The sequence below is a fragment of the Harpia harpyja genome, unplaced genomic scaffold, assembly GCF_026419915.1.
Source record: "Harpia harpyja isolate bHarHar1 unplaced genomic scaffold, bHarHar1 primary haplotype scaffold_79, whole genome shotgun sequence".
NCBI classification, from domain to species: Eukaryota; Metazoa; Chordata; class Aves; order Accipitriformes; family Accipitridae; genus Harpia; species Harpia harpyja.
In genome coordinates, this window is record NW_026293420.1 from 47,803 (window position 1) to 67,882 (window position 20,080).

Below are 20,080 nucleotides of genomic sequence, written 5' to 3' on the forward strand. Positions count from 1 at the left end.
AATGGATTAGATCACTTTCTAATTAACTCTTAAGTTCTCTGTCCTCTGCTCTGACAGGTGTTGATTCAAAATCACTCTCTACTCAGAAGCTCTACAGTTGGATATCCCAGCAGGAGCAGTGGGGGACAGCAGCCAGGTAGACCAAGACCTACTCCTTTTTCTCTCTGTTAAGTCAATAAACCTGAAGGAGCACAAAAGTGACTCCTCTGATAGCAAAAACAGAATGGGATGAAGGGGCTTGAGATTTTTAGAACTGGTCTCACATATATCATAATGAAGTAGCAGGAAACACTTTCTTTTGATCCCATTTCACAGTTCCTTCACAGCCAGAAGAAATTTCATTACAGGAATTTTCATACCACTAAACTGGCAAAAAGGCATACAAGCCTTTTTATCCCTTCTTCTCCTCTTATACTTGTTCCATAAAACCATTTTCCACTCTCCAGCTCACGATCTCTCTAAGCAGAAAAGTCCTATCTGCCACACACTTGTCATAACCTAGGCAGGATATGAGAAATTTTCAAATACATCAGTATTCATAAAATTAGAAACATCAAAATGCAGAAAAGAAAAAAAAAAGGAAAAAAGGGTGGTGGGGTAAAAATTAGTTTCTACCTTGACTGTTAGGCTCTTAAGCTGCCAGTATTTAACATTAATGTTTCTATTTCAAGGTCATGATTGCTACAGTTCTGCTATTTGTGGATATCAGTTCGAGATTATCTGCCTTTCACCTGCTCAGGCAATCCACTTCTTGATGGGGTTTTTTTTGGGGGGGGGGGTATGTTTAAAATGGTTAGAATCCACCCATCCAAGCTATCATTATGCTTCTCTTGAGTTAAATACAAGAAGTTAGCTCCACTGGTACATTCATCCACAAGAACGTTAACACCTCCAACTTCATAGACAACCATAAATTATTTCTGTCAACAGCAAATTACTAAACATAGTACAACACTCTATGAAAGAGAAAAAGAATGCACATAATCAGCAGTTCCCTTTTTGACTAGAAAATTAAAATCTCTAACAGCAGATAAGCCTGAACTAAACATCAATCAAATCTGGACCCCAAATGGGGTATGGCTTATGATATGTCACATGTCTGGACTTGACTCTTGAAAGCAATCATGCACTTAAGAAGATTTGAGGTTGTTATGCAGAGGTTTAACTAGAGTCTTGGCACCTTAATTTGGGACATGAAAGGTATTTGCACCACAGTACCAGGTGCAGTAAAGGAAACTGGCCTTGCAGTTCGATTCCAATGCCGCATCCACAAACAAAACGAGGCTGCTACGTTTGAGGAACATGCATGGAAATCTCACCTGCCATCCCGAAGTTACGCTGTGGCATTTCATCACCTCTTGTCACTTTCCTCAGGCTTGGTAAATCTTTTGCAGAGTCCGAGGCAAAGGCCCATAGCTTTTTCCTGCGTTTTCGCAGCTTGGTTTGCTGTAAGGCACCACTTGTACCCTTGATTTGCCTTCATACATGCATTCTTGTACTAGAAAAGAAAAGGAAAATTGCCAGTCATGCCAGTCATTATACTATCCACAGGGCAATAGAGTGCACTGCTTGTAAGAGGACTTAATACAGTAAATAATAACTAAATATCTTGATTTTTTTAACAGTTTAGTCACGTGCTTAGAGTCTGACCGCCAACACAATCTAACACGAAAAAATATTAAGATAAGTAGAGCTGTATTTTAAAAAGTGGGGCTTCTCTTTCCTCTCCTGAGGGTTTATCACCCAGAGCAGGCTGAAGTTCTGATCCTGCAAACTGCTCCCCAGTGCTTGAATGCTCATTCTGGGAAACAAATTCTTTTGCAGGTACAATCTTTGTTTACTTTCTAGTTTGAATGAAATGAAAACAGACATTTAGCAATAAATGCAGCATGATGCTCCTTACCTTACACTCCTTTTTCTCTAACAGATCTGTATCTTAGAATATTTGAGTATATTCTTTCCCAAACCAGGCACTGAAAATAAACCACTACCAGTATCACCTCATTTTCAGCAACTTCTGATACATCATCCCAGTGTGCCTTCCAAAATGTGCCATGCTGCACAGCTGCATGAAATAAACTGGGAACATTTAAAACTGTCTTTGGCCTGGAGCACACAGCACACATCTCAGTTGTTTGCTATATTCTTGGTATGAGGCAGCAAAATGAACAAAGCCAGGCTACACATAGGGAGGTAGGGGGAGAAGGTCTGGATTCTACACAGTTTCGGGGGTAGGGGGAAGGATGAGAACCTATTTTATTCTCAAAATGCAACCCTGATGTTTTCCAAATACCTTGCTGACCAGACCAAGACAAGAGTTTTGAATGTTAACGGCAATAAAAAGAGCACATTTCAGTATTTCAAGTGTGCTGCTGTGCAAGGTGGAGAATGCATGAATCAGAGGAACATGCCACACATTCCTGCTGCAGGTGTTTGCCTAACAACTGAGAGGGGAGCACAGCACCGGCTGCTGTGGGAGGCTACCCAGTAAGGACCAGTGCTGACTGCAGGGAGGAAGAACCCAATACCTTTCCATGCCCTCAGGAGCTCTCGGTGGCAGCAAACAACCAGAAGCGCTGTTTTATCCTGAAGCACATGGCAGGGCAGCTGCAGGAAGTTTCTGCCGTGGTTGCACACCTTGCCACCCACCCAGCTGTCATCAGTCCCCGTTATGGCACAGAGAAACACCTAAGTTTCATGCACATGCCTACACAGAAACACACGCAGAGGGAAAAAATCCCTTGGGTGTCACATACAGAAATAGCACTGAAAACCTTGTCCTCTGACAGAGTCACTGCAGTGTCTTCCCAGATCAATAAACAGCACGCCTTGTGGCAGGATCACCATCGCAAGCATATCACTTGCTTTCATCTCCATCTTAATCTATCGGCTGGCGCTTGCTCCCTCCAGACTGTAGCCGGGATAAAAGCGATTCCGTTTACAAGAAGCACAGCACCGTGTGAGCCCCCCGTGTGAAGTCCCGTACTTATAAAAACGGCTACAAATAATAAAACTCTGCAGGGACCGCTGACCCACACAGAGGCTGTGTTTTCTGAAGAGGGCGTCTGCGTGAAACCTGCAAACCCAGGACTGCGACCCCCTCACCCTGTCCCTTTTCTCCTTCCCTCAGCCGGGCCCGGCTCCAGCTTGGAGCCCCCCCCGGGCAGCCAGCAGGCAGGAGACACCCCCACGCCCGCCCAAGGGCCTCGCTCGCCTCACGGGCAGCCCCAGCCCTCACCTCAGGCGGGCCGCAGCTGGAGCAGAGACTGCAGAGACCAACATGGCCGCCCGGCAGCCCCGTGCCCCAGGACTACAGCTCCCAGCATGCCCCGGGAACCACCAGGGCCCCCGGCAGCCCCGCAGGCCCCAGGACTACAGCTCCCAGCATGCCCCGGGGCGCGCCTTCCTGCTGCCTGACCCTGCAGGGACACCATCCCCGGCCCGGCCCCGCCCCCCGCAGGCCCCATGGCCGCCTCCCCGGGGGAGGACGAGGACGAGGACGAGAAGAAAGAGAAAGAGAAGAAGGGGGGACAGAGCGGCAGAGAGAGGTGGGACAGGGAGCAGGAGAGAGGGACGGAGGGGAAGGGTGAGAGGAGAAAGGCAGGGAAGAGAGAAAGAAAGGGAGAGGCAGGGACAGAGAGCAAGGGAAGGACGGGAAACAGCCCAGAGAGACTGAGAAACAGAGGGATGCGGATCAGGACAAGGAGGGGCAGAAGGACAGAACAGCGGTGGCCTCCAGGATGGAGACGGCGGAGGAGCGGAAGGGGATGGGGAGCAGGACGGAGGCCCAGAGAGAAGAGAGAAGGCCCAGCCAGCTGAGCAGGGGATACAGGCAGGAACGAGGGGACAGGCTGCAGGAGAGAGAGGAATGAGAAAAGCCAGACAGGGAGTGAGACAGAGAAAGAAAGAGAAAGAAGAAAATAGTGATGGGTTAAAGACAGAGAGGGAGGAATTAAAAAATGGGGGCAGGGACCCAGACAGAGCATGATGGGGAGTGACCAGAAATAGCAATTCTGGGCAACTGCCCCCGTTTCTTGAGCACTCCCCAGGAACTGCATCACCGGGAGCCTCGAGGAATGTGCTGCCTGCCAAAGCCCTGCCCTGGGCCCAGTCCTGAGCCCTAATATTGGTGATGAGCATTGCCCTGCATAGTGGCCAGGACTGAGGGCAAAAAAGGACAGCTGGGGGTAAAAAAATTACCCAGCTGGTTTTGGGTTGGGTTTTTTTTGCTTGATGTTTTTGCTTTTAAAAAGAATACTGTTTAAGCTCTAAATACAAACTGCAAGGAAAAAGGAACCAGGCGTACCAGTCTGGACACATTTAAAGCCTGAACCCATTCAACAGCTGCACCAACCACCACTGGCTCCTGCTGCACACGCTCCACCGCCTGCCTGCAGGTACAGGCAGCCGCCCTGTTTCTTGAGCATTCCCTGGGCACGGCAGCACCAGGCAGCTCAAAAAACCACGCTGCCTGCGAAAACTTGAGAACAGCTTAATTCTGGACAATTTTTCTTCTTTTTAGGCTGGGTTAAAGACTCATCCATCGAGAGATGGCTCGGGACCATGCCAGGGCCAGTGGCACTGCTTTCTGGATCCCGTGGTGGCGATGGGCAAAGGAACAGGTTGTCAAATCCCGGGCCTGGGTACATGTGTGGGTTTCCAGGGTCACCCCTGCCTGATTTTTCCCAGCGAAGCTGCAGGCAGTGCCAGCCCCGTGCTGCAGCCGCGGGGCTGAGGCTCAAGGAGCCGGGCATTTCCTCAGGCGCTGCATCCTGCCGGGCCCCACCGCCAGCTGCTGGCTGCCCTGGGCTTCCCCCTGTTCTCTCCAGCTCTGCTTTCTGCCAGCGCTGGGGGCACCCCAGAACAGCCTGCCTGCTCCCCACAGCCCCACTGCCGTCCGCGTCTGCAGCTCATACGTGGTGTCCACATGCCACAGCTGATTTGGGGGCTGGCAGGTCTCTCTTCTGGCAGCCTAGGAATGGGGGCAAAGCAAACCCCATCCCTCCGTTTCAGTCTTTGTCCCCAGGGAGACCCAGTGGAGAAGTACCATGTGCTGGAGAGCGTCCTTCAGGGAGGTGACAGCCGATTGCAGAGCAACACTGAGACCCGCCTGACAGCAAAGGTGCTTGGTGGCCACAGAGGAGCCCAGGTGAGCTGGTTCTCTTGGAGGCCAGCAAAGCAGCTTTCCTACGCCCCTGGTTTTGTGAGATACAGAGCAGTGCAGAGATGTTTCTCAGGCATCCAGGCCTGAGGAGGGTTTCCCAGTGCCCCCGTGAGAGATCCTGCTCCCAGGCAGCATGTCCCCCTAGAGCTGAGGCCGTATCTAGCCCCCCAGAGCTGGGTATGGCTGCGCTGAGGGGTCTCATAGGGAGGATGGGGTCATCCGCCTGCTGGCTCTGACACAGAAATGATGAGCTGCAGCCCCGTGGCCATGGTTGGCTGGTTCAGCGTCTCCGAGTGCCTTTCTCCCATGGAGCGTTTAAGCCAGGCACTTTTTCAGAGTGTGATGGATGATGTGAAGATGGATGCTGGTGATGTCCTGGTGGCTCTGTCCCACTCCCACTTCAAAGTTGTGATGCCTGAGATCTGGGGCCACCTGCAGGCTCTGGCGGAGATGTCCAGGGAGTTTGTGTTCCATTTTTTGATATCTTAGCGCTACAATGTGCTCGGGTTATGGTATGCTAGTGTTGCAGTGTGCTAGGGCTGTGGGATGGCAGGATTACAGGATGCCAGAATTTAGGCAAGTTAGGATTAAAGCATGTTACTGTTACAGACCGGCTGTGGGATTGTTGGCCCTGGGTTCTTGGAGTTATGTTATTTTTGCTTTGTCTTGTGTCCTGGGTGGTCTTTTTTTTTTTTTTGCAATTCCTTTTTTATCTTGTTTGTCTTTTCAGGGTTTGGATAGGGGCCTTTGGTTTGTGTATGTTTCTTCTGGCTGGTTTTTCTACTGTTCTGGTGGTTTGTGTTGCATTTTCTGTCTCAAAACCACCATTTGTGGTCTGATATGTCTGACCAGGTCAGACAGTGTTACTTCTGGTGCAGTCTGACTCATTTCCAATGAGTCAGAAGGTTGGTAGGTAGGTAGGTACAGAGGACTTGGAGTCAATTGCGAACAACTACCAGATGGCTAATGGGCACCTATCCCACTCATCCCTACACAATTCTGTATTGCTACGGACTTCACCAGCCATTGTCATGGACTCTGAGCCTGTACTGTAGTGAAGTCAAAGCAGGTAGTAAAAAAAAAAAAAAAAAAGAGTGCTTTTACAAAATATTTACAAGATTGGAAACAACAGATGGCTGTGGGCAGGTGGGAATAGAGAGGAATGGGCAGTATGCATCTGGATTTAGGGTTTGTTCCAGGATTTGGGCAATGCTACCAGGCCTAAGGGTTATTTTGGGTTTGGGGGGTGCCGCTGGGGTGAAAGCTGTTGAAAGCGGCATCTGCTCCAGTGGAAGCAAACCCTGTCCCTGCAGCAGTGCATGTCGTAAGGTGCTGCACACCAGTGTGGTCATGCTGCTGCACTCTCTGGATGGTTGTTTCAGCAGCGCGGGTCCCCGGCTGGCCACCCTTGAGAAGAGCTGGGGTGCCACCCTCAGGTGTTTTTAACTTACCCGGTTTGAGGTGAAATCATGTCTCTCACGTTTAGAATACTTTAGGATAGTACAAACCGTGCTGTCTGCTCTGCCTTGGTAGTCAATGATAAGTTTCTGTTTATAGTTGAATTGCCTTATTCCTTCTCTTGAATCTCTGATGCAGACCACTCAGGGCCATTGATTGAGGCTGATTTTTGAATTGTGCCTGCTGTTTTGCTTGGCAGTGCTGCTCCACTACTGCTTGCATGGGTAGCCATGGAGGAAAGAGGCTTTAGGAAATCCCTTCCCAAGTCCAGGTGAAGCTCAAGAGTTTTTCTGCCAGTGGAGTTGCTGTGGTACTTGCATCACTTGGCAAGGTCTCTAACTTTCCTTGGGATCACCTTAGTTTCTGCTCTGTAGGAAATTGCTGGCAAGCATTGAATTCGCACAGCCTGTGCTCCTGTTGAATCGTCTCGTTGCTTTTTGTCACAAAGCAGTTTGTCAGAAAATGTCTAGTGAACGAGGCTTCTAGTGATAGTTTGCTATCTGGATATTCAGAAATAGGAGAGGGATGTAAGTTAATGTTTTTAAGCTGGATGGAGACAGCAGCTTGAATTTATTAAATGTCTTGGCACACATCAGAGTAGCTCTGATAGCACCCTTTGCCTTCGAGCGATACTGGGTAAGATCATGAATCTTTAGTCCCGTGCTAGGTTTTCACCTGCAAACACTTCCGTATGCTTCTTCCTGCATCTGCTTTTGTCCCTGTAAAACCAACAGCTGGTCTCTGGGTCTTTTGCTTTGTAGTCAATGATATTATTTTGTAGTTTAGTTCATCTGCATTTCTCTCTTTCTCTCTGTCCTGTGAAAATTAACTCTATCCCAGCTGAACCCAGGACACTCTCTCACTCCATCTGTTTTGGATAGCTGAATAATCTAGTAACCTGTTAAGTAGAAGATTAACCAGGCGCCTATTCCTGTACTAAAGAATGCAATGTAGGAGCGAAAGGCAGAAGCGTCTCAATAGGACACATGTAAAAATGCAGTGTCCTTGACAGTTTCGGCCGTGTTTGGCAGTGGTGGTTGCTGTAGCCCTGTGCTAGCTCCGTGCTTCTAGCTCAAACCCGGTGCAAAGGTTGCCTGTGAGTTTCTTGCTTGGTTCTGCCTGTGCCTTTGGTTGGTGTGGGGTCAATGTTTTTGGCTGGTGTGTGGCTTCATGCCTTACCTGGTAGGCTGATTTGTCTGCTTTGGGAAGATTTGGAGCTGTTGAACAGGTGTGACTGAGAGCAGGGAAGGCATCTGGCTTTGGGCTCTTGTGTGATTTCGTTAGTGCAAGGACACTGACTACTTTTTGGCTTATCCCTCTTGTTCAGTCCAGGTACATCAGCCTCCAAGAAAAGAAGAAGTCTAAAGGCAGCATCCTCCCCAGCAAGTTTTGTTCTAGGCGTCAGTCTGCCCGATGTCCACTGTGGAACTGGGGCCTGTGAAGAATGATGACGAGAGGTGCTGGGACTGCTTTCTCGAGGAAGAGCTCCAGGCTGAGCCTTGGGCCAGAGAAGTCCAAGCTCACAGGGACGGGCCTGCACAGGCTATGTAGAAGACGGACCACTGTGGATCTGGATCGGGGTGAGAGCCCATTGCCTTTACTTGAGATCCACTGTCTTCCCGTTGCTGATACGAGGCGTGGTGGGGTTGAAGCTGAGTAAATCCCTGAACTGAGATCTGGGGGGGCCATTCCTGTAGTACCAAGGACTCCACCAGAAGCTCCTGTCACAGTGCCCTTTCTTCAGCACACAGCTCGGCCTCGTGAGACTAGAGAACGTCCTGTTGCCTGTCTTTGTCCCATCCGATTCAGGGACTTCCCCTTCCAGGTCAGACGGCTCCTCAAGTTCTCAGATTAATCCTTTCCTGGGAACTTTTGATACTTGCTAGGCAGTCTGTTTTCTCTTGAACTGACTGATCCAGCAGAATTGTGCTTATGAAACCACAAATCTGGGATTTGAGGGCTTGTTACACTCAGAAATAAAGCAGGCTGCATCAGTGTGACACTAGGGATTGTTTTGCACAATGAAAGCTAAAGTGAGGCCATACATCCTTAAAGGCAGCTGTGGCCTAGAAGACTAGCTGTAGACTAGATGAGCTACATCTGCAACCCTTCCTACCTCAGCGTGTTCTCTGGTGTGGTTAAGAGATGTAGGTACATAAAATGTTCCAGGTATGAACAGAGGACATCAAAAATTGCAGTAGTGATAAGATTTTTTTTTTTTTTTTAAATGGAACTGGATTCCCACCTCCAGCTTTTGAAGTCACTTTATCTGGCAGTTGTACAGCAGGATTCCTGATGGTGCAGTTCCATCTGTGGGAGACAATTTATAGCCTCCCATTTGCTATTGAAGAGCAGCTCAAATTGGAAATAGCCCCTGTTGCAGAGATGGACCCCGTAATGCTGGACTCTCTAGGGTTGTTAGTGAAGACAGTAAGATGAATGACTTCTTGAAGCTGTGTTTTCCACCGTCTTATCTGTACCCTTGAACATCATTTCCCATAGTTACCAATTTCTTGCTCGTACATGAAATTAATGCTTGAGTTTACCTCCTGACTTGCTACGCTTATTTTGCTTGTTTTTTACCAAAAGATTGTGAAAATCAGTTCACAATCATTCAGCAGGCTGCTGAATTATTATCTGCATCACATCTTTACCAATGCTGGTGGGTACCAACCTGCAGCTGCTTACAGGAATTGGACTTCTTCTCACTGACTAGATGGCAAGTGATGCTGTATCAGTCCCCAGATATGCAACACTGTGGGAAAGGAAAGATCTTTTAGTCCTCCTCCTGTTCTTCCTGTTCTTCCTTTTCCTCCTCCTCCTTCTCCCCCACTAAATCTAGTTTAAAGCTCTCCATACAAGTCTGGCCAGCCCGTAGCCTCAGTAGCATTTACATATAGGAAATAATATGGATTTCTTTTTTTCCCATCCCCTCAGCCCAGAGGATCCCACATAATTGTCCTCAGACTCCGAGGCAGAGAGAAATCCACAGAAGAGCAGTGGCCAAACAGCAAGCACAGAAGCAGCTGTAGCCAAAAGTGCCTGAGGATGGCAGGGAGCGTGCTGATGTGCAGAGAGCTAGGATGCTGAAGGGGTCTTAATTTCATCTAAATCCAAAAACTCAACACGTGGGGGAGGGGCAGTGCCCCAGGGCCGTGGCCGCGGTGGGAAGGCCGGACTGTGAGGTCACAGAGCCCCGCTGTGCCACGCCGTGATGTGCAGTGCTGCACCACGGGCACTGCTCCAGCAGTGCCAGCAGCAGCGGCGGCAGCAGCAGCAGCAGCAGCGGCGGCATGGTGCAGGCGTGGGGGGCCATGACCCCCGCCTGCCTCCTTATCCTCTTCGTGGTGTCCCTGCAAGCCTGGGCTGTCGGGGCTGCTCCGTGGCAAGCGCGGGGATTAGGTGGGTGGGCAGGCGAGGGCCAGCACCCAGCCCTGGCAGCGTGGCGCAGCACCCACCACACCTCGGGGTGACAGCGGGGCTGGGGTCGTGGTGTGGCAGGGCTGTGAGAGCAGCGGGGCTGGGCTGGGCCGGGTGAGCCGTGGCCAGCTCCACGGGCAGCGGGAGGCAGACGTCCCGCGGGGAGGTGCAGGGGGCTGCAGCCGCTGGGGAGGCATTTTCCAGGTGAACGGTGGGGCTGAGAGTGGCACCCGCGGGGTGAGGAACCATCCCTAGAGCTGGCCCTGTGCTGCCCTGCCCCAGGGCAGCCTTCCCCCAGCCTGCATGTCGGGGCCAGAGCAGCACCACAGGGGCCAGGCAATAGCCTGCAGGGGCACTTGCCTGTGCCCAGGGCTGTGGCTCTGCCGCTCCCCGGCTGAATCCGGGCTTTCAGCCTCAGGGACGTCCGTCCTTGGGAGATGTCTGCTCAGGAAAACAGGAGCATTCCTGCTCTAGCCCTGCAGTGCTCTCCTTGGGTGAACCCAGGTCCCCCAGGCCCTCTGCAGCTTTGGAAATCTTCACCCATGTCTGGGTCCCACGTCATTACCTGACCCCCCTGCAGTGACTGCAGGTCACTGAGAAAGAAGTAGATCACAGCCTCTAATGGAAACGTGCTTGATTACAGCTGTGCCCGTAGCCGATGGCCACCCGACTGCTCAGCCGGATCTTGTCCGGGAGCCTCAGGGCAACCCCACAGGTATGTCACTTGAATGAGCGGGCATTTAGGTTTTAACATTCGTTCATATGAAATTTAACTTAATATTTTCTCGGCCGATGCTTAGACATGCAGAAGAGCAGAGAGGGAGTGGGTCAGGCTCAGTGACATGGCCTGGGGCGCTCTGCCTTGCAAAACATTCTTTCCCAGCCTCTCCAACCCTGCGCTGCTTCCAGTGCCTGCTGCAAAGCCAGCGGGCTTGTTGGGGTTGAGTTTAGAGCTGGTGTGAGCTCCAGGGAGTCCTTTCTGCTGGCAGCTCTGTGCATGGTTTGTTTTAAACTGGCATGGTCCAGGCACCCAGTAACAGCCTGCACAGTGCTCCTGAGTGGCAGGAAGAGACGAGTGCCATGGAGCAATCCTGTGTTTGAACTGCATTCATTGGTGTTCACATCTGAAGAAGTCTATTGAAATCTTTCATGGGAGCTTCTCTGTTCTGTTTGTTTACAGATGTGGCTGGACGTAATGGATATCCAGCTTCCCAGCTGGGTTCCAGGGCTGACACGCAGGGAGATCGCACGGGTACGTCATGGCTTTTTACTTCCTTTGAGAGCTGCCAGCTCAAAGCCCAAATGTGAGCAAGATGTCTCTTGCAGGTGTGAGAATATAGGCCTGCATCGTGTGTGCCATGTTGCTATGTGATCCCCTTATATGTTCTGCTATTCAGTATGACAGTGTATATCACAATGTATGATGGGAACTTCTCGTGGGTGTTTGGTTGCAGATGTGGGTACAGGGAGGGCTTTTCCAGCTTCTCGGCTGGGTCCCGTGCTGGAGCTCACCTGGCATCCCAGGGGTGAGTAGTCAGTCCTGACTGACTTCACAGACTAAGCGCTCGTTTTCAGTATGTTATTCTTGAGAAATTTAACTTTATACTTTCTGTTAAGGTCCTCAAAGAGCAAAGCATAAAGCTAAAGCTGAAATAGGAAAATCTTCCCAGTGGTCACCAGAAGTCCTAAAGGAAATCCTGAAGGAATTGGACAAAGCAGCACGTGGTGGGTATAACCAGAAGACTTGGGAAGCTGAGGTTTCAGATGCATGTATGGACAAGCCGTAGCCTACGCAGCAGGAAGGGGTCGATCAGAGCCTCACTGCGCTGACACTCAGATTTCACGCCTTGCAGGTGCTGGTGAGCTGTAGAGATGGTGCAGAGTCTCTGCTGCCAGTTGTGGTTCAACTGAGCCCCAGGGACGGCTGCTGCCCCAGTTATAGTGTTACTGGCCAGAGCTGTTCTGGGCAGACGTTGGTATCCAGCTGGCAGGAACTGGCGGTGCTCACACCTCGAGTGTGTGAGGGACTTGGCTGAGGAGCTGATTCCTGATAAGCCATGAGAGGGCCAGCACCCCGCCAGTCGCTGGTGGGGAGAGTGCCCTTGGCCGGTGGATGGGATGTGCCGGGAGCTTGGGGTCACTGAGACCGGCAGACTTTGCCTGGGCTGCAGGCATCCCCTGGCCAGGATGGGAGCACCCCGGCTTCACAGCCTGGTCTAACCCCATTGTTCTCCTTGATGTCCGAGGACTCTCGGTGACACCTCAGTGTCAGGGACAGGTGAAAGCTGGACACCCAGCTGAAGGCCAGACACCTAACTTGAAGGCAGCTAAAATGAAGGGCTGTGAATTCGGTGTCGGGTGGTTTGCCTGTCTGTTTCTAGTTGTGTTCTAGATAACTTGGTTGTGGTTTTCCTCTTGTTTTGGGGGACTGTGGGCTCTTCGCTGCCACTTGTGAAAGTGCCCAGAATGTGGTAGCAAGAGCTTGCGGTTCAGTCCACCGTGTGTGTCTGTTACCCTTACCATGTGGTGGAGTTGGTATGATGGGAAGTGCTTCTCAGGACTCTTTCTCCAGCTGAACTGGTTACAGCATCTTCCTGTCTTCTCTGAAGGAAGTAATTTACCATCATCTTGCAGTTTGCCAAAAATGCACTAAGTGGAATGTCAACAAGATCACATGTAATCCCCTGCAATCTCAGCAGGTCAGGATTTGCTGTCTACTGGTAAACTGGAAAGTGTCTAGTGCTTAAATTTTTCTCCGTGAATGATACGTTATTTGGACTAGTGACTAGGTGCACCCCCAAATGCCCAGGCTTTGTTTCTAAGTGTTATTAATGTATTTTGAGAAGTATTGCCTCCTGAAGATACCACGTTCCTGATGAGGAACGGTTACTTCTAATTAAACTGACCCACTTTCTTTCTAAAGAGATGGACTGTGAGACTGTGGAGAAGGAGGCGTTTCAGGAAGGAGACAGTGACGCAGTGCCAGTCTCTGATGAAAAAACAGGGGCAATTCAATCAACAGGCGTGCCAGGTAATTGCTGTCCTTCAGTCATCCAGTGTCACGAATCAAAATCACTGTGTGTCTGCAGCCTCTTCCCCTGGTGCCCGCTACTGCACATCTTGTCAGCAGCCAAACTATTAGTACAGAGCGAGTGTTCTAAAAGAAGCCAGGAACGGCTCTCTGAGGATGACTGTCATCTCTGGGGTGTGGAGGTTACTGCCATCGGTGTGCCAGAGAGACACTCACTCGTAACCCTCTGTGGATGCAGTGAGATGCTCACCTCCCACCGCACCCTGTTCACAGGAATTTCAGAACTTTGCCGGTTTGGGAATGAGGCCATCTGAACCACCCTCAGCAGATGATGGGAAATACGACTCTTAATCGAATGTGCCTCCTGCAATACCTGCATCCCAGAGCTTGCCCTGAGTCCCCCTAAGCACAACAGAGGGGGATCCCTCCTGTGAACTGAGGTCCAAAGGGATTCACTGACGGATCGGGCATGGGCTTAGAGGGAACCTGTGCCACCCTCCTGCATCTTCTGTGCCTGAGCCATGCTGAGGCTTTACCTTTCTCTGATTCTTGGCAGTGGCAGTGCTGTCCAGCCCCGGAGAAGCCCACCACGCCAGGAGATATGAATTTTCTCCAAAGAACGCAGGTAATTAGCAGTCTTGCAGGGGGCCATAAGGGGAAGACAAGTCCTGAAACCTGGGGGCATGCAAGCAGTGCCCACGCTGGAGAAAAGGCGAAGACGGAGAGAGCAAGGTTCAGGTGTCTCCTGAGAGGGCCTGACTCCATCCCCTCAGAGTGTGGGTGCTGGGCTGGGGAGAGAGCTGGGGGTGGCACTCCCTGACGCAGGGATGGTTTTTGTCTGCCTCACTCAAAGAGGCGCTTGGTCAAACAACTGCGCTCCCCCACATGCTCTCCACCTGGCCTCATGAGTTCTGTTCAGTGGGACAACTTGTCCCAAAGGGTCAGAGAGAGCCTCCAGGCAGCAGCACTAGCAAGCCTTGGAGAGTGAAGGTGGGTAAGCGCAAAAGAAATTGTGTGCAAATGTGAAGGGTGGCCGAGAAGGGGGAGCAAACCCGTGACACTGGGAAAACTGGATTACGGCCATGCCAGAGTGTAAGCAAAGCTCTGAGGAGAAAGAGAGGCTCCAGAGTGCATTGATTTGCAACGGCTTTGGGAGTTTCCTTTGCTTCTACTGAAACTGAGGAAACGTTGCAGCCCCAGCATGTTCGCTGGTGCAGAGATGCTAACAAAGTGAGAAAGAACATTTCCTGGCAATGTCAGACCTCCTGTGAGATTACCAGTAGTGTGCAGGACACACTAATGCACAGAATTGTTCCTCCAGGTGTGGATGGCAAGAGAAACACAAATGGGATGGATCCTCAAGATTTCCGGTACTACTGCATAGAAGGTGCCGTGGCGGTCTTGGGCTCCGTGCTGTTTGGAATGATATTGTGTTGTGTGATCCGTGTGTGGAGGAAGAGACAACGGTGAGTTGTTGGGAGGGTTTTTTGCCAAACTTCTCTATTAGATGGCTGCTATTAGCCATGAAGCATTTAGAGGTAGGGTATTCTGGAGTGCCGAGTCAGTTACTGGCCAAACTCTACTGAGATTTCTGCTGTAAGATGTTTTAACTGGCCTCTCAATTCATGGGCACTCTTTTCTGAAACCTGTTCTTACTGTTGCAAGTGTTAGTTAAAAGTGACCCTGCCTCGACAAGAGCAGACTCAGTGACAGACGTAGGATGAGCAAGGTCAGGAAGAAAAACGAGGGATGACATTGCCATAGAAAGTGAGAAGCGCAATAGTGACATCTTCCTGCCAGTGAACCTACCAGCAGAAATCACCCTGATGCCGTAAATCCCAGAGGTTCACCTCGGCCAGGGTGTCCCAGCAACTCAGACCGTGGTGAGGAACCTTCCCAGCTCTTGGCCTTGCTTTGGAGAAAGAGAGTCAGTCTGTCCCATCTGCACCTGAGCACTGCCAGCGTGCGTGTTCTCAGCACAGGCAGGGTTTTTTTTCTGTGCAGGGGTACATTCTCTTTGGATACATATTCTGAAAGGAGGATGGAGGGCATCTCACTGAACAGAGAGCCGAGGCTGGGCCCTTGTGTGGTGAGGGACGGGCAGGGGAGCCGAGTGCTGGTCTCTGCCAGGCACGCTGAGAAAGGCGAACAGGAGGCTCTCCTGGCCCTGCAGTGCTGTGCCCAGCTTTGGTCCCCTCGTCTGTCGCGGGCAGGTCTCCTTCCAGGCACGTGCAGAGCAGGCAGGTCAGGATGGTCAGGGCCGAGAGGAGACAAGCCGTGGGCAGGCGAGCAGAGCCCCAGACGAGGGGTGCGGGGTGCCCCGTTTTCTGCACGGAGCTCTCCATGCCCACAGCTCCCACGTGCAGCCAGGTGCCCGCACCCCACGGGTGTGCTGCCCCGCACCCTCACACCCGCCCGGCCCCACAGCCGCGGTGGGGCCTCAGCAGCCTCCTCTCTCCGCAGGCGCCTCTCCGCAGCTTCGCGAGCCCGGCACGACACCAGCAGCTGCTCCTCGGGCCTGGACAGCCCGAGCAGCCGCCCCAGCACCCCGGAGAGCTGGACCCGACGGCAAAAGCCATCACCTGTGCCTGGAAAACCAGCTCGCCTGCCACAGAGCACCAGGGAACGGGCCTCCGCCAGCCCGGACAGCCGCCCGGCCCGCCCGCCTCCACCCCGGCCCCCATGGCTGTCCAACTCAGCCAGCCGGGTGTTGCGGGACCAGCCCAGCGACCTCGAGCCCCCAGAGGAGTTGCAGCCACCCGCCCGCGCCCCAAGCCCATCGCGCCGGCCCTCCTGCAAGGGCCTGAGCCAGCCCCGCCAGGGTATGGGTTTGGGCTACGGTGACAGACTCCTGACGGACAGCTTCAGGGATCGACCGTTCATGTCCGAATAACAGCACAGCAATAAATACGGATCATAGAATCATAGAATCATTTCGGTTGGAAAAGACCTTCAAGATCATTGAGTCCAACCATTAACCATGCCCCCTAAACCATGCCCTGGAGTACCCTGTCCACTCGCTTTTTGAATACCTCCAGGGATGGTGACTCAACCACTTCCCTGGGCAGCCCATTCCAATGTTTGACAACCCTCTCAGTAAAAAAATTTTTCCTAATATCCAACCTAAATCTCCCTTGCCTCAACTTGAGGCCATTTCCTCTTGTCCTATCTCCAGACACCTGACAGAAGAGACCGGCACCCACCTCACTACAACCCCCTTTAGGTAGTTGCAGAGAGCGATAAGGTCTCCCCTCAGCCTCCTCTTTTCTAGACTGAACAACCCCAGATCCCTCAGCCGCTCCTCATAAGACTTGTGCTCAAGGCCCCTCACCAACTTGGTTGCCCTTCTCTGGACACGCTCAAGCAGCTCAATGTCTTTCCTGTAGTGAGGGGCCCAAAACTGAACACAGGACTCGAGGTGCGGCCTCACCAGTGCCGAGTACAGGGGAACAACCACCTCCCTGCTCCTGCTGGCCACACTGTTCCTGATACAGGCTAGGATGCGATTGGCCTTCTTGGCCACCTGGGCACACTGCTGGCTCATATTCAGCCGGCTGTCAACCAGCACGCCCAGGTCTTTCTCTGCCGGGCAGCTTTCCAGCCACTCTTCCCCAAGCCTGTAGTGCTGCATGGGGATCAGTAGCACAATTGTCCAGGTCGTAATGGCAGCAGACCCAGGGATTCACCAATCCTGGGCCGAACTTCGTATCGGGGCACACAGGGACCTGGATGCCCACGGTGTCAGCAGGCAGGGAGCTGGGCATGAGACCCGCCAACAGGCTGGGGGAGCCCAGCTTCCCTGGTGGGACCGTCCTGCTAAATCCTGAGCCACAGAGGCACCAAAGGGGCTCATTAACGGGTCATCACCCCCACCTCTGCTCCCTGTGCCAGCTTTGTCCTGGAGTGCTGTGTACGGAAGGGTTAAAAGATGGAATTTTGGTCCGTGGATGAACACTGAGTAAGAAGTAGATAACTAAAAAACGCAGTCAGCACAGGGAACAGATAGTTTATTGTCTATTGTTTGAAATGCTGACCATAGGGATAAGAAAGTAGAGCAATGTTAGGGGAGGTAGTATGTGCAATAATGGAGGAATACAAGGCACCACACGTAATTTTGCTTACCTTGCAAAAGTCCTGCTATTGGTTAGAGCATAGTGGACATGACTGATGGATTATGGTAATTTGCCGTGTCCGCAGAGCCCATGAACTAATAGAAGGGATGGCTATGGCACGTGCAGCGCGCCTGGCCAGCGGGCGCATGTGCCATAGGCTTCCTATGTTACAATCAAGGCGTGTTTCGACACTCATTGGCTCTGAGTGTCGACACCCGTTCCTCCACAAATGTATAAAATACCGGAGTTTTCCGAAGAGCAGTGGGCTGGTGTACGGCAAGGTCACCGTTGCCTCCGTGGGGACGCCCACGTAAAGCTGGCACCTACCGACTGCTGGACTGGGCTGGCGGCGCAAGACCGCACAAGAATGTATGGAATGTATGGGTGGTTCTTCTTCTTCACAGTCCTTGGGTCGGTATGTTAACAGGTTTTTTTTTTGCTTTGTAAAATACCCTTAGCATAACGCATGTGTGTAGTTAATAAAATGCTTGCTTTTTGCCTTATAGTCAGTGTGTGTGTGTTTACCTTCTCAGGAATCCTCGAAACCACCCTAAAACAAGTGCACAGGACGGGGGTACTGTGTAGGGCAATACCAGCCCCACCCCCTCCATTGCGTGCACGCCAGATACACCACGTAAGGCAAAGCCAGAAATAAAACGCAGAGCAGCACAAAGCTGCTATCGAGCCATAACAGAGACACCGTCTGTTCTGCTTTTGGCTGGGATGGAGTTAATTTTCTTCCCAGCAGCACGTATGGTGCCGAGTTTTGGATGTGTGACCAAACCAGTGTTGGTAGCACACCCATGTTGTAGCTATTGCTGGCCGCTGCTTGCACGGCCCCAAGGCCTACTCTGTTCCCACGCTGCCCTGCCAGCGAGTAAGCTGGGGGTGCGCTGGTGGACGAAAAGCTGGACGTGAGCTGGCAATGTGCGCTTGCAGCCCGGAAAGCCAACCGTATCCTGGGCTGCACCAAAAGCAGCATGGCCAGCAGGTCAAGGGAAGGGATTCTGCCCCTCTCCTCCGCTCTCCTGAGACCCCACCTGAAGCACTGCATCCAGCTCTGGGGTCCCCAGCGCAAGAAAGACACGGACCTGTTGGAGCGGGTCCAGAGAAGGCCACAAAAATGATCCCAGGGCTGGAAGACCTCTCCTGTGCAGAAAGGCTGAGAGAGTTGGGGTGTTGCGCCTGGAGAAGAGAAGGCTCCAGGGAGACCTTAACTGCAGCCTTTCAGTATGTGAAGGGGACTTCTGAGAAATGCGCAGAGAGACTTTTTACCAGGGCCTGTAGTGACAGGAGAAGGGGTGAGGGTTTTAAACTGAAAGAGGGTAGGTTTAGATTGGACATAAGGAAGAAATGTTTACGCTGAGGGTGGCGAGACGCTGGAACAGGTTGTCCAGAGAAGCTGTGGATGCCCCATCATTAGAAGTATTCAAAGTCAGGTTGGAGGGGGCTTTGAGCAACCTGGTCTAGTAGAAGATGTCCCTGCTGATGGCGGGGGGTGGGGTAGACTAGATGATCTTTGAAGGTCCCTTCCAACCCAAGCCATTCTATGTTTCTATCATTTTTGCTCCCTACAGTGGGAGGACAAAACACCCCGGGCGATGCCTGGGAGGAGTCTCAGGGAGCTACTGGGCATTGACCTGCCTCCAACATACACAAAACTGCTCAGGTGGCTTCCTTGGAGGAGTCTGGGGCTGCTAAGTTTTTTCCCTCTTGCGGCAAACACAAGGCAATAGTTGTATGTTCCTCTGTGGACGTGGACTGTCGGGACACGCTGTGTGGGACAGCCAACAGCTCTGGACTCACAACAGTATTGCAGCTGCGAAAGCTTGGTTGTGTCAGGACTGCTGTGAGCGGGAGTATGGTCCCAGCCCTGTGGTGCCTGGTGACGGGTGCTGAATTGGGCTGTCCCTTTGGCAGGGGCAGGCTGGAAAGCTCGTGGAAAGGAAACATGTTTTGAGGAGCAGAAACCAAGGGCCAAACTCCCTGAAAACCCTGCCAAGAGCTACAGAGCACAACCAGGGCAGGAGGGCAGGGACCGGTCACCTCGGAAAGCGCACACGGACGTGGGAGCGGGGTTGGACCATAGGTGCAAGGGCAGCACAGGGTGATCCACTGCTGATTCATCCAGCATGCTGACATTTTACTGCTTCCTCATTCTGTAGACAGGTTCCCTTGATTTAAATGCCCTTCATACCCTTGCTGGAGAGGGGAGAGTTAAATGGACCACACAGCTTCCTCGGTGAGGCCTTGTAATTTCCTTGGGACCCCAGCGCAGGGAAGAGCATGTCCAGAGCATCCCTTTTCCAGCCCATGAGATGCTCTGTGTGACAAGGGAAGGTGCCCGTTGGTCCAATGGATGAGGCCCTGCAGGGCTCCCATCAGGGTCCTTTGACCTGCTCGTGCCCTGGCTCTCTCGGGCTCTCTTGCCCAGCGCAAGTCTGGAGCGGGAGCGAGCTCTGCTCTTCCCTTAGCTCCATTTCCCCAGGGGTTCTGGCTTGGGCAAAACAGCCTGTGCTTGGAAGGGCTCCAGGCTTGCTGCCCCATCAGGAGCTGCCACTTTTCACCTCTCCCTGCATGCAAATCAAGCGCAGGGCCGGCACGAGAGCGCCTTTCATGCATCGTTGGCCAAGAAGCACAGAGGCGGAGCAACTTTCCGAACGCAAAAATACGCTTTTCACCTCTACCTGTCATGCTTTGGAAAATACCCCACGGTACCACACACCTCGCCTTAGTATACTTAGATATTATACAGCTGTTCCATATTTAAATCGCATACCATAAAAGCTGATGTAGAAAGTATTACCAGGTTGCAGGAGGTAAATATTCATAGATTAAGCTTGTTCTCTTTAGCTTGAAAAACTAGGCAAGTTAGAGATCAGAACTTCTAAAATT

General features: G+C 51.9%; 2 protein-coding genes across 3 annotated transcripts in view; both read left to right on the forward strand.

Annotated features, from left to right (window-relative positions):
* LOC128138634 (electroneutral sodium bicarbonate exchanger 1-like) overlaps positions 1 to 20,080 on the forward strand; it is a 151,690-nt gene that overhangs the window by 38,722 nt on the left and 92,888 nt on the right. The window lies entirely within an intron of this gene.
* LOC128138637 (uncharacterized) lies at positions 3,531 to 15,978 on the forward strand. 2 transcript variants are annotated; one of them, XM_052779822.1, is made up of 11 exons: positions 3,531 to 4,397; positions 5,027 to 5,149; positions 7,950 to 8,202; positions 10,686 to 10,757; positions 11,223 to 11,294; positions 11,497 to 11,568; positions 11,660 to 11,767; positions 12,966 to 13,073; positions 13,630 to 13,698; positions 14,395 to 14,539; positions 15,537 to 15,978. In XM_052779822.1, the coding sequence occupies exons 3-11, from the start codon at positions 8,067 to 8,069 to the stop codon at positions 15,964 to 15,966; spliced, it is 1,212 nt and encodes a 403-aa protein (XP_052635782.1). In that variant the 5' UTR covers positions 3,531 to 4,397; positions 5,027 to 5,149; positions 7,950 to 8,066; the 3' UTR covers positions 15,967 to 15,978. The 2 variants fall into 2 exon arrangements, with proteins under 2 accessions (XP_052635782.1, XP_052635783.1); XM_052779823.1 differs by lacking the exon at positions 11,497 to 11,568.

Coding starts and splice junctions, on each gene's coding strand:
- LOC128138637 (XM_052779822.1), top strand. CDS start 8,067: ATGATGACGAGAGGTGCTGGGACTGCTTTCTCGAGGAAGAGCTCCAGG. Junction 8,203..10,685: donor CACTGTGGATCTGGATCGGG/GTGAGAGCCCAT, acceptor GCTTGATTACAG/CTGTGCCCGTAGCCGATGGC. Junction 13,074..13,629: donor TCAATCAACAGGCGTGCCAG/GTAATTGCTGTC, acceptor GATTCTTGGCAG/TGGCAGTGCTGTCCAGCCCC.